Genomic DNA, 12847 nt, shown 5'->3' on the forward strand with positions numbered 1-12847 from the left:
GTATCTTATTAGAATTCTTATAAGAAGAAACCAATCTAACCAACACATTTTTTTCCTATTATACTAGTTTTAATTAGATTTTTCAACTTTAATTAAATTATCAAGTCTTTGCTAACAATCAATATATATTCTCTCAGATACAAAGTATAATAAATTTGAATGAGCCAGCCAACTAATATTTCTCTTCTGTTTTTTTCCTAAAGATTTGTAGGCAATTAAACAGCATTCCAGAATCAAGCCCCAAACCATAAAGAAAATTCAGAGAAGGCAAAAACTTGAACAAACAACACAAAATTTTGAACATGCAATCAAAACTTGGCAATGGCAAAGATTGTTGGTGAAACTATCATAATTGTCAATGAAGATAATGGGATTCTTGCTGTTTTTCTTATTATTCAAAACTGAAAAGGTTGAGTTTGATAGAGTAGATGCCAACAATATTATTCCAATAATCCTAGTTCTCTTTTTTAGCCAAAAACCAACCCCTGTAAAACAAAACAAAACAGAAAAAGACCTGTCTTTTGATAATCTATAAAAAAAAAAAAAAAAATCTTAAAAAAGAAAGAGAAAAAAGAGAGACTTGATGGAGGAGAGAGCCTGGACAGGTGAGACAAAGATCAAAGATAGGGGTAAACCAACATGCAGAAGAAGTCATGGAGAAATAGGACTTCTAACTAACCTACCACCTTTAACCAACCCTTCTACAGCCTTTTCTTGAAAATCTTGAACCCTTTGACTTCCATTTAGAGCAAATCCCATAAATTCTAGAGTCTTGACCTACAACAGGGAAAATTTATAGGTGAACACTTATGAACTTAATATGACCATCTCATCCAAGAACATCGTTTTTTCATAAAGAGTATCATGAGAGTGGAGAGGTGTTTGGAAGCTTTTACCATGAAGAGTATCATTGTTTTTTCATTGTTTTTTATCTAAAGGCAGGTATCAAGGGACAGGGGAGTCAACAGCAAAATCTTTCTCCCATATGACCTAAAAGACAAAATGGAAATAATTATTAGTCATATTCCATTTCCAATTAAAAACAAAAAAGGGAGGGAGGGGGAAGAGAAGTAAAAGTTCACTTCAAAACTAGCCTTTTTTAGAGCATCCAAGCACTATCTAGTCAACCTAATGTTTAGAAAATCATCACCGATCTTAATTCCTGCCAATATAAGTAAAACTTTCATGTAAGATTAGCTAATGGATAAATAATAACCAAGATGCATTTTAATGGTCTTTAGATGCCCATTTTAATTTTCTGATGTTTTTAGTTATGTGGATCAAAAGAATCAATCATGCACCAGTCATATGCAGCAATACACTGACCAGGCTTTAGTATTCTGTAAATCTCCTTGTAGAATCCATACTACACAACAGAAATAACAATCAAATCAAATCAAACCAAAACAAATCAAAATATGATAGAAACTTCATAATCCATTCTAGTTGAGATGAAAATAATCATGATTGAGATGGAAAAGCTTTAAACTGACATACAGCATTCAGTGCATGGCAGGTAGCTTCGATTGCATGAACTGCATAAAAACTGTTGTTGGGAAATGGCATCTTCATAAAGTCATCCTACACTAAACAACAACAATAAGAAAATTAGTCGTTGAATGCCTATGCAGTTTTCTTATCAATAATTTTATGACATACAATATTGCACATTTGTGGTTCTCTCATTTTAAACTGCAAACAAATAATCCTATCAATCACTGAAAACCAAGAGACATAAAGATATCATCTTGGAGTCCAAACTCACCACATAAAGAGAGTTTTCAATTCGATCACCACAAAAAACTTTCCTAAGATTTTTCTGCACTATCAAGTATGTGCTCAGGCTGACAATAGGGTAGGGAATAATAAGAATAAGGAAGTAGGAATAAAAAGAATCCTAACCCAAAAAGAGAAAACAGAAAAAATATGAAACTCTTTCTATTCACATTCCATTTTTTTAGGAACCAAACAAAAAATAAGAAAAAAATTAAAATTGAACAAATAGATGTTACGTGTTTGACGGAAGATAGAAAATCCTTGTATGAGGACCACATATTTGAGTTGGTGAAACTGCCTAAGGGCAAAAGAGCATTTAAAAACAAATAGGTATTTAGGTTCATGTGAAGATTGAACTAACATAAGGAAAGCTCCATGTTTTGGGGAAAACGATTCACAAGATAAGATACAAATCCTTTAACAGGATAAAAAATTTGAGAGGATCGATGAACCTAAGAGAGGGATCTAGAATTTCAGGAAACAGTTGGAAGGAACGTAACTGGGCTAGACTGCTGATCTCCTAGAGTAATCATCCCCTGGGAAACATAATGTAATCATCGCCAAGAATTTTATAGTAACAAACACATAAGCAATTCGATAAAAACAATGGACAAGATACTAATATTAACTAACCTTTTCTTAATAGCAGGATCATCTTCACTCAAATTCTCGTCATTCATTTCATCATCAATATTTCTACTCACGAAAAATTGTGCTTCTCCTCCGGATTTCCTAAGAAACCAATTGGGAAGGCTTATTTCTACAATGAAATTGAAATAATAAATAAGTACAAACAAAAGAAATGAATGCATGCATGAGATTTTGATCTCCAAACGCCCGTTAGATCCAAGACAAAATATTAGAAAAAAATGAATATAAGAAATTTACATTTTAAAGTAGTAAATACGAGAACTTGTCCAAGAAATTCTAAAACAAAATAAAATTTTCAAGTTTCTTTCTTCCCCTTTTTAGCACATTTTCTTAGTAACGAAATAGACTGTTGACTAATTGAGAAAAATCGAAAATACATAGGACCAAAACCTCAACAAAAGCTTCCAACTTTGTTTAAAATCAAAAAAACAAAAGCAGGATCTTGAAGGAACAACCCAATAACTACAATAAATTTAGAAGGACGAAAAGTTAACAAACAAAAGAAAGGAAAGAGGAAAGCTAACTTTGGGTATCTCGAGACAGGCGTCGTTCTTTACAGCCTCGAATTCGAAAAATAAAGAAAAATTAGAAAAGTTGATTTAAAAATTGAAAGAAAAGCGAAACTCAAGGTAAAACATAGCTGCTGAGCTTAGCTCTAGAGCCTAGCTCAACCCTCCCCGCCTCTCCTTCCTTCTTATCGTTCTCTTTTACTTCAAATTTTTTTTTTTTTTAATTGTTTGTCTTGAGGGATCCAAAAGCTTCAATCTTTATTTTTTTCAATAATGAAACAGATTGAAAAGCTTCAGGGAAGTTTTCTATGAAGGGACAAAAATTACCTCTATTTTTGAATTTTTTTTTTATATTGCTATGCTGTCTCCTTCATTATAAATAGTAGACAACATTTATATTAAGGTATAGATATTGGATCCATTGTTAGTTTATAAATGCTGTATAACGTGAGTAAATTATATAATAATATTTTATAAAAAAATTATTTTTAAATATATTTTTAATATTAAATTTATTTATTTTAAAATTAATTTTTATAAAATTTCATTATATTTTTCATTGACAACATATAACATGTATATATTAAAATATATCAAATATAACCTTTATATATAATTAAGATTTAAATATTGTAGTGCACTCAAGAATGTTAACGTTTTTTTTTTAGTTTAATCACAAGTCCATTCATAAAGTTTGATGATATAAAACTTCAGAAAATAAACTGAACGCTTCAAAATGCGTTGAAAAAGCAATTAATTCATATATATATATATAAATATAATTAAGAAACATCTGATTCAATTATAATTGAAAATAAAATTATATCTCCATGTTCCAAAGAACTGAATTCAAATCCCTCTCTCCAAATCCCAAAGAAAAAAAATCATTAGTTTGAAAGTTAATTGGAAATAAAAACAAGTGATTTCCGTTTTAGTAATTCAAAGCTTAGCATAGAAGTTTAAAACAAGTTAAAAATTTAAAATGATAGCCACCAAGAATGCATCAACAACCATAGGCCATAAAACAAACAGCGATCCACCTTTCAAAATGCCGCTGTAAACTGGCTGATTGCATAAAAGAATTTAATCAAGCTTTAAATTCGAGAGTTTCTTCCTTCTTTGTGTTCGAAACCGCGTTAATAAAGAATTAACGGGTATTTTTAGATATATTATTAAAAAAAAAATCCACACAATAGGCTAGTTGATTGGAATGGAAGAATTATTACAAATCTATAATTCACGGAAAGATAAAGAAATAAATGGACCAAGTGATTACACGTCTCGATTTCCCGGAAATAGGAAAAAAATAAAAAATTCGTAGTAGGCCGAAATGAATCTTACCTGAGCCTGGCTCATGATCACTTCGAGTCTTTCGACAACTTGTCATCTATCACCTTATAGTTAATGGTAGGACGAAAATGAACCTGACCCAGCCCAGCCCATGATCACTTCAACTACCTGCCCACCTTCAAACTTACTAGTTCTAGACTTCCATGAATAATCAACGTGGATAGCGAGTAGCCTACGGCAATTGAAATTGGGGTCACTGGTAATGAAGAAACAAGAAGCCTAAATTTTACTTTTAACCTTCCTCTTTGCTTAAAATTCTCGAAAACTCCAACCACCTACTGCTTGTTAAAATCGTCAACATCCAAATCCAAATTCCTTTTGCATAGCATTCTGGAGTGGAGTAATCATTGTTTCAGAGATCTTGACTTTGTACGGTTATAGATGGCGTACGTAGACCATGCCTTCTCGATATCCGATGAGGACATGATGATGGACACAGCCTACGCCGTTAACAATCGGCCTCCTTTCAAGGAGATCGGCCTTGCTGTGGCTCTTCTCGTGTTTGGCACGCTTGGGATCATCTTGGGTATCTTTATGGCCTACAACAGAGTCGGCGGTGACCGAGCCCATGGTATTTATCTTGCTTTAAAAAGGACGAAAAAAATGCTTTATTTCAATTAAGAACAATTAGTAAGTTTGTGGGTAATGATTGTTTCTTTCAGGGCTTTTCTTTGCTATACTGGGATGCATATTGTTCATTCCGGGCTTCTATTATACAAGGATTGCATATTATGCATATAAGGGGTACAAAGGCTTTTCCTTCTCCAACATTCCCCCTGTCTAGAGCCACTGTCCTACTCCTGCTCCGCCATATGTACAGATCTTCTTTCGTTTATCTACTTTCTTTTTGTGTGCTTCATGTTCTGCGCTGTCCCAGTTCTTTTCTTTTTTTTGTATCCCGAATAACTTGACTTTTTGTTTGTTCTGTTTTCATACTAGAATTCTGACCTGCAGTCTCGTTTTTGTGGTTTTTTTATGACAACATATGTAATCTTACTATTCACAGTTTCTTAATACTACTACTTATGTTCCCATTGTTCTTATTTCTTATCACAACTGTTGAATTCAGATACTGCTTGAGGCTTATCTTATACTGAGCAATCATATCGATCTCATGCATTTCAAGGATTCCTTTCTTTCATTCCTATTTTTGCAATGTAATAAGCGAAGGTTGTCATTGTTTGAAAGAATAGATGGAGTGGCGTTGAAGGGTCTGCTCATGTAATTAGTGTATACAATAAGGCGGCAAATTTGTCTTTTGCCCTGTTTTATTGGCACTGTTGTGTGGTTTGTGATATGTGTAGTAACAAGTTACATATATGTACATGTTCACTTAAAAAGGATCAATGTACATGGATCACTTTTTCCATGTGATGCTTTAATGTGAATTACTTCAGTATCACTAAAAGAAATAAGGCTTTAAGGAATCTCTTGGTTTGTGGAAAAAGTAGGGAGGGCAGGACGCCAATTGGGAAATTATGTTAAATAATTGGAAACAATTGTGCTCTTGAAGGAGCCTAGCCATCACCCAATATTTTTTCAAACATGACGGATGTGAATCTAGTGAGCCCCGAAGGAACTTATAGATTCTAGAAATTTTGAAGGTCATTTGTGAATGGTTTCATCTTTCTATCTTTCTTTCCTTTTTTTTTCCTTTTGTGAAGACATTTTAAAGTTCATTTCTAATTGGTTTCATCTTTCTTTCTTTTTAGCCTTTTTTTTTTTGTGAAGAAAATGTGATAGATAGTTCCTTGAATTGAAGTAGGAACCTTGTTTCCTTTTGACAATTGTTGGAGATGTATTACCTTCTGAAATTCTTACTGTGTTTCATGAATAGATAGTAAATATTGTTCTAAATGTTAAATTTCTCTTGGATTTTGCTTGTATGTACTTAAAACTTGTGAGCTACTAATGCGCCGTTTATTTGTAGTCCTTGCCTTGAGGAACTTTTATTATCTGCCTTGTATGCCATGTGACTAGAGTTGTGCTGTAATTTCATGATAATATTCCTATGTGGAGATGCCAAATCCATTACCAGCCAAGTTTTAGGTGACTCAAAGGGTCATATGTGAGTTGTTAACTACATGAATGTCTCTCATATGTTTACCTGTAAACCATTGTGTGTAATCTTTCCACTAAACATAATTAGTTAGATAATGCAATACAGTCATAATTGAGTCCAAAGACTTGCAATAAGCAGAGTTATTCTGCTTTCTTTTGAGCAAGGATTGCTCCCATGTCATTAGAATACTACCTAATCCTGATGGTTTATTCTGTCAACTGTCATCAACCAATAAAGTTGCATTGCCCATTCCACAATCTGCCATGTCTTATAGAATTGTATTGCAATTATTAATTTGTACTAAAGTTTTCAACCGATGGTTAAACTCCTGCATTCTTATTATAATCTTTTGCACAATCTGCTGATGCAGAAGTGGGTAGTGGTCTGCTGATATATCTGTTTGGCTGACTAGATATGTATAGGACATGAAAATGTCTAAGTGGGTTGACACACACATTTTTAAAGATAAAGGGATTTCTTAATACCTTTACCTTTTGTGTAGTTATTCTTTCAAAGGAGTTATCAACTAGTTTTTGGTGTTGAGCACAGAAGCATGGCTAATACTATAGATCAATAGTTGGACTCTTTACACCAATTTGTTACATTCAGGTTGAATTAGTTTCAATTCAGCTGTAGTGTGACTGTAGTGTGAATGTCCTAAACCTTTTCCTGACTTAGCTTTATCATCGAGTATTAGCCATGTGGTATTTGATCTTCATAGTATATTACTATTGAGCATCATTTATCATTTTGCATGATATTTTTCACTAGAATCATGTATTCCCTCTTTGTAGACTAGGGTTTAGTGTAGGTAGTATGCCTTGCTTGGTGGAATAGGTAGTCCTTCACTATGTAGTATTGTTACTGGTTTCTTGGGGCATTCATAGATTACGAATGATGTCAAGATTGATTGTGATGGAAGAATTATTGGTGGATCTACGGTGAAAATTGATTCCTATGAAGGATGAAATAGAAAGGTAAAGTTTGAGAAACAATATAGATATATACAAATATTAAGGTTGAATGAAGACAATTGTTTGGTGGGATCACAGTTAAGTTATCAAGATGTTTTGCATATTACAATTATAAGATGATAAGAGATGGTGAGGGAGGTAAATTGGGGAATACAAAGAAAGGGTGCTGCAAGATCGTCCATGGAGCTGTGACAGAATATTGATGCTTTTGAGTTTGATAGGTGGGAACAAGTTTCTATGTCATTATGACTTGGGCATCATTTTGGGTGTAGATATATGATCTGTTGCAGTATTAATTTAATCAAATGGTATAAATTTTGCTGGGGGGATTGATACAAGATGTAGACAAAGTTGATATTGCAGAGGAATAAATTTTGATGAGGTAGGTATTCAGGCTCTGTTTGGTAAAGGTTTTTACTTTTTCCCCCTTTTTTTTTTTGCAAAAAAAAAGGAAAAGAATGGCAAAGGAAAGTAAAAAATAAAATTTGAATAGAAAATTAGATACAAATAGCAAAAAGAAAAAGCTTTATCAAACGGTGGCTCAGTGTTGGGAAGTAAATGAATAATGCAAACCCATTGATAAAGGGGGCAAAGATGTAGTGGGTGATAGATTTGTTTAGGTTATGGTATAAGCTTCTTTTCTTCCCCCTACTATTCTTGTCTTTTGGGGAACTTAGACAGTGTGAGAAAGTGTCATGTTGCCATATGAAGATGGCTTAGGGGTAAGGAAGGTTAAATTCTAGCTTTTTTCAATTTGATTAATTTGGACTTTCTAAATGTATATATTGAATAGCTAGATGTTCATATCGATAGATGAATGCTTCTGGAAATGGTAAGGATCATGGAGGTGGACGAGAGGAGAGTCATGAGAGTATGGTAGCAGTGGATGAGCAAGGGAGGGTAAATGCAAAATTTGGAGAGCAATGAAAAGTTGATATGAGTTAATTCTGATATGGAATCAACGAATCCTGAACACCAAGTTGTAGGTGGAGATTTGGGGCTGGTGTTGTATGCTTAGATAACTAATGACAAGATGATGGAAGAGATCAAGGGGATCACCTTTAGAAATGTTGAAACTGAATATATTAAGGACAGCTAAAGTTCTCCTGCATGAAAGCAATTTGGTTAGGGATTGCCATATGTAAAAGAAACAAGTTCAAAATTTGGAAATAAGATGAGATTTACATTATGGGAATATCAAGGGGAAAGCTAAGATCATTTGGATTAGGCTTATATGTTTAAAGGTGATTAGGGTTTAAAATATAATAAGAGTAATGAGTTGAACGGAAATGGTGCTAAAACGTCTAGTTTTAGTTGACAAATAGAAATGAAGATTCAAAGAGCTAGTTTCACGAATCCCAAATTTGTAAAGAGAAGGGAAAGGGGAGTTTGTAAATAATGGGTTTTCCTCCATGTAATAGGCATGTCTTTTGGATTGAAAACTCGGACCCGTGAAATTAGGAATAGGAAAAAAGTCAAAACCAAGATAAATATCAGAGTTTGTGACGAAGAGACATAAAATAGGAGAATAGATTCGTGACATTAAGGCATTTACAGTAATTGAGGTTGATGAGGAGCTTGTTGAGGAACCTGAGGAAATGTTAGAGATTGGAACTACATTATAGTTATGCTGTTAACAAGGTGCTTGGCATGGATCGTTGAAGGCTTGAGTGCATTCGTGCAATTAAGTCTCTTTAGTTTCTAAGATTATGCAAATAAAGAAAATTTAACAAATCTAATATGAAAATGTAGTTTAGTACACAAAAAGATTACGATTTTTCAAAAAACCATAGTAAAATATACAAATAGACAGTTTTAACCGTAATCTATATAAAAATTGTAATATACCATAATATATGGAAAAAGACCGTAGTTTTATATACAAAAAGACTACGATTTTTTAGAAAACCATACTCTAATATACAAAAAAGTTACAATTTTAAAAAATTATAGTCTAATTATTTACATGTTAAACAAATAAATAAATAATATAAATGTTAAATAATAAATACATTAAATGTTAAATAAATAATTTCATATTTAATAAAAAATAAATATTTTATATGTTAAATAAATAATTTATATATTAAATAAATAAAAACACAAAATGTAGTTTAATACACAGAAGATTGATATTTCATAAAAATGTAGTCTAATATATAAAAATATTGATTCTTCATAAAAATGTAGTTTAGTATAAAAAAAAAACTATTGTTTTTTCAAAAATTGGTGTCTACATGCATAAAATCAAAATCTAATATATAAAAAGATTATAGTTTTTCATAAAAAGTTTACTCTGTATAAGATAGTGTAATATAAAATTATAGTCTAATATATAAAAAAACTATGATTTATCATTAAAAAATATAGTTGAATATTGTAAATACCTAATTTTATCCGAGTAAAATTTAGCCGGTTGTGAAGATTTTAAAATTCAACTTTGTTCAAACCTTTGTTTAATTTTGATGAGTTCTTAAAATCGAATCTGGAATTAATTTGATCAAAATGTCATAAGGTCAAATTTGGTTAAATAGAGTTAAATTTAGTCAAAGTTGATAAACAAAAGTCAAATTGGGTCAAAGTCAAGTCAAATTTTCAAAATTCGCAATTAAATAGAGTCAATAAGGCTTGTAATTGAAATTGGTGATTTTAATACACTAAAAATTTTTATTACACTTCGGGGCAAAACTATCAAAATGTCTTTCAAGAGTATTTTTATAATTTAACTTTCTTGAAGTTGGTTTTTTGTGTAAATTTTCAGATCATGATTAAATATTATTTTATAATTTTTGATACATTGAAAACTTCGATCACATCTCGAAAGTTGTGAAATTATAAAAATACCTTTTAGGCATAATTTGATTTTTTCAAGGTCGATTTTTCTCAAAACGCTCCAAAATATGTTTTGAAATTATTTCATGATTTTTTATGTAATAAAAATCTTGATCGCACCTTAGAAGGTGAGAAATTTCAAAAATACTCCAAAAGAGTATTTTCATAATTTGATTTTTTTTAGGTTAGTTTTTCACGAAAATTTTAAGAAAATAATTTCATATCTTTTTATGATTTTTGGTGCATTGAAATCACAAAAATGAAGAAGGGATTATGGTTTTTCAAGAAAATTGCATAAAATGGGCAAAATGGTCTTTTTACATTGTTCTAGTTGCATCAAAAGCCTTATTTTATGTTGGATTCATCATGAACCATTGACCATTAATATTTTAAAGCCTAGATCCAAGGGTGAAAAGTGTTGCTTGGAAAATAAACCAAAGGAATAAGGTGAGCCATTAGATGAAAGTTTGATCAAAGGTTTTATGCATTTGCATGGCCTTTATATTCATCATTTAGGGCTAAGAATTAAGGGAGGAGACATCCAACGCAACAATTGGAAAAGGGAGGAAAAAGGGAAAAATTAGGAAAGGTTTTGGAAGGCATAAATCTATCTTTACTCTCATTCTTTTTCATAATAGTTTTAATGTTTTTCCATGTTAGTTTTCTTTGATTTTAGAATTTTTCAAAGAGGAACAACCCTTTCCATGGTTGTTTTCCTCCATAGCTCTAAGCTCGATCCAAAAATTCAACCAACTAATCAATAATTTGGGTTTGAAGCAAAAAGATATCAAGCAAATAGCAAAATCCACCATTGATGCACCTCGGAGGGTAGGCCAAGCCTCTATTCCTCCATTACAAACCTCTTTTAGGTTGTTTTTTTTTTTTTTATGTTTTTCATGTTTTAAATAATGAATTTGGATGATTAGAATTATTTGCATGATTGTTGGTTGTTTTAGTAGCTTGCATGATGTGTTTGGCTAGTATTTATGTTTTTATGGTTTCCTTTTTGTTTACTACTTGATTGATGAAAATCTTTTTATGATAAAATGCCTTTCATAAGTGAGTTTTCTAAGTGTTTGATACATGTTCTACCTAAATAAGTGATTGTGTAATTATGGAAATGCCATGGTAGTATTCGGCCAAGCATTCCCCATTACTTGGCCTACATTTCCAAGCTTGTTTTCATGGCCAAATGTTGACTATTTCATGTTTGGTTGCTTAGGTTCTTGATAGCCTCTTTATGTTTGCAATTTGTTTGATAGAATCCTTAATGGAAAAAAGTGTTGAATTAGTGAATTTTTAGGTGAATTTTATTTTGTTTACATGTGTTTGATTCAAAACAAAAATGGTGGAGACATGTCTTTAAGGTTTGGCCAAAATAATTTTGCATTAAAAATGGCTTTGGAGTTTTAGCCAAGCGTTTGATCATGGTTTGACCGAAACCCCTAGGCCCTAAACCCTTGGTGTTTGATCCATTTTACTATGTTTGTTGCATGCATGTTTAGTTTGTGATATAAATATGTCTAATTCATAGTTTCCATATTCATCCATATTTCATGCATTAAGGGTTGCATTTTTTTCAATGGCATTTTAGTTATTTTGTTACATGCATTCCTCATACAAACAATAAACCCCAAACCCTAAATCACCGTACGAACTCTTAAACCACCATGTAAACCCTAAATCACTATGTAAACCCTAAACTCCAAACCACCATGCGAACCTCTAAACCACCATGCAAATCATAAACTCCAAACCACCATGTAAACCACTAAACCACCATACAAATCCCAAACCACCATGCAAACCACAAACCACCATATGAACCCTTAAACCACCATACAAATCCCAAACCTCCATGCAAACCCCAAACTTCAAACCACCATACAGACCCCTAAACCATCGTACAAACCTAAACCCTAAATTTAAATCCTAAACTTTAAACTTAAAACTTAAACCTTAAATTCTAATCCTAAATCTTAACCATAATCTTAAACTCTAACCCTAAACTCTAAATCCTAACTCTAACCTTAAACTTAATTCTTAACTTAAACCCTAAAGTTACCTTAAATCCTAAATCTAACCCCAAATCTTAAGTTAAACCTTAAACTAAGCCCAAACCCTAAACCAAATCCCAAACCTTAAATCAAACCTCAAACCCACTTTAAACCCTAAAATTGAACCAAACTAATCTCAAACCTTAAACTAAATCCAAAACTATAACTTAGACCCTAAACAAACCCCAAACCCTAAACCAACCTTAAACCCAAACTCAAATCAACCTTAAACACTAAGAATCCAAATCAATTTCCAAACCCTAAAACCAACACTTGATCCTCTTCATACCTTGCATTTGTTTTATAAATGAGGTTTTTCAAGAAAAATATTTTAAAATAAGATAATATCTTAAGTAAAAATAACCTTTAAGATTTGGTCTAAATATAGAGGGAGTCTCAATGATTATCATTTATGCGAGGTATTATTTCGATTTTTATGGGGCAATTTGAAAACTCCTAAAGTTAGAGGCATTTTTTAAGTTTTACTTGAATATAAGGGAGTAAAGGAAATGTCTTGATACTTAGGATTTTTCATCTTGATCTAAAAATATTTTTAAAAAAAAAAAAAATTAAAACGATTTGTTTTCAAAGAAAATTAAAAAAAAATTTTCAATTTTTGGAATAAACAAGTAACTG

At 31.7% G+C, this 12847-nt stretch overlaps 1 protein-coding gene and 1 long non-coding RNA gene across 7 annotated transcripts; one reads left to right on the top strand and one right to left on the bottom strand.

The window, feature by feature from the left end:
- Positions 1-440: 440 nt before the first annotated feature.
- On the bottom strand, positions 441-3292 carry LOC111302369 (uncharacterized). 5 transcript variants are annotated; one of them, XR_016328199.1, is made up of 8 exons: positions 2952-3290; positions 2410-2536; positions 1498-1581; positions 1327-1366; positions 1095-1162; positions 897-990; positions 680-777; positions 441-485 (listed from the first exon to the last, which is right to left on the bottom strand). It is a non-coding gene; the product is annotated as an uncharacterized LOC111302369 (long non-coding RNA). The 5 variants fall into 5 exon arrangements; XR_016328198.1 differs by having other exon boundaries at positions 441-777; positions 1498-1586; positions 2410-2508; positions 2952-3292; XR_016328196.1 differs by having other exon boundaries at positions 441-777; positions 1498-1586; positions 2952-3291.
- A 1129-nt stretch (positions 3293-4421) lies between these two features.
- LOC111301763 (uncharacterized) lies at positions 4422-5662 on the top strand. 2 transcript variants are annotated; one of them, XM_022897704.2, is made up of 3 exons: positions 4436-4857; positions 4949-5100; positions 5356-5662. In XM_022897704.2, exons 1-2 carry the CDS (start codon positions 4668-4670, stop codon positions 5068-5070), a joined length of 312 nt encoding a protein of 103 aa, XP_022753439.2. In that variant the 5' UTR covers positions 4436-4667; the 3' UTR covers positions 5071-5100; positions 5356-5662. The 2 variants fall into 2 exon arrangements, with proteins under 2 accessions (XP_022753438.2, XP_022753439.2); XM_022897703.2 differs by lacking the exon at positions 5356-5662 and having other exon boundaries at positions 4422-4857; positions 4949-5334.
- Positions 5663-12847: the final 7185 nt, after the last annotated feature.

This window comes from Durio zibethinus, chromosome 15 (genome assembly GCF_047325235.1).
Source record: "Durio zibethinus cultivar Kanyao isolate XHJ-2024 chromosome 15, ASM4732523v1, whole genome shotgun sequence".
Classification (NCBI taxonomy): Eukaryota; Viridiplantae; Streptophyta; class Magnoliopsida; order Malvales; family Malvaceae; genus Durio; species Durio zibethinus.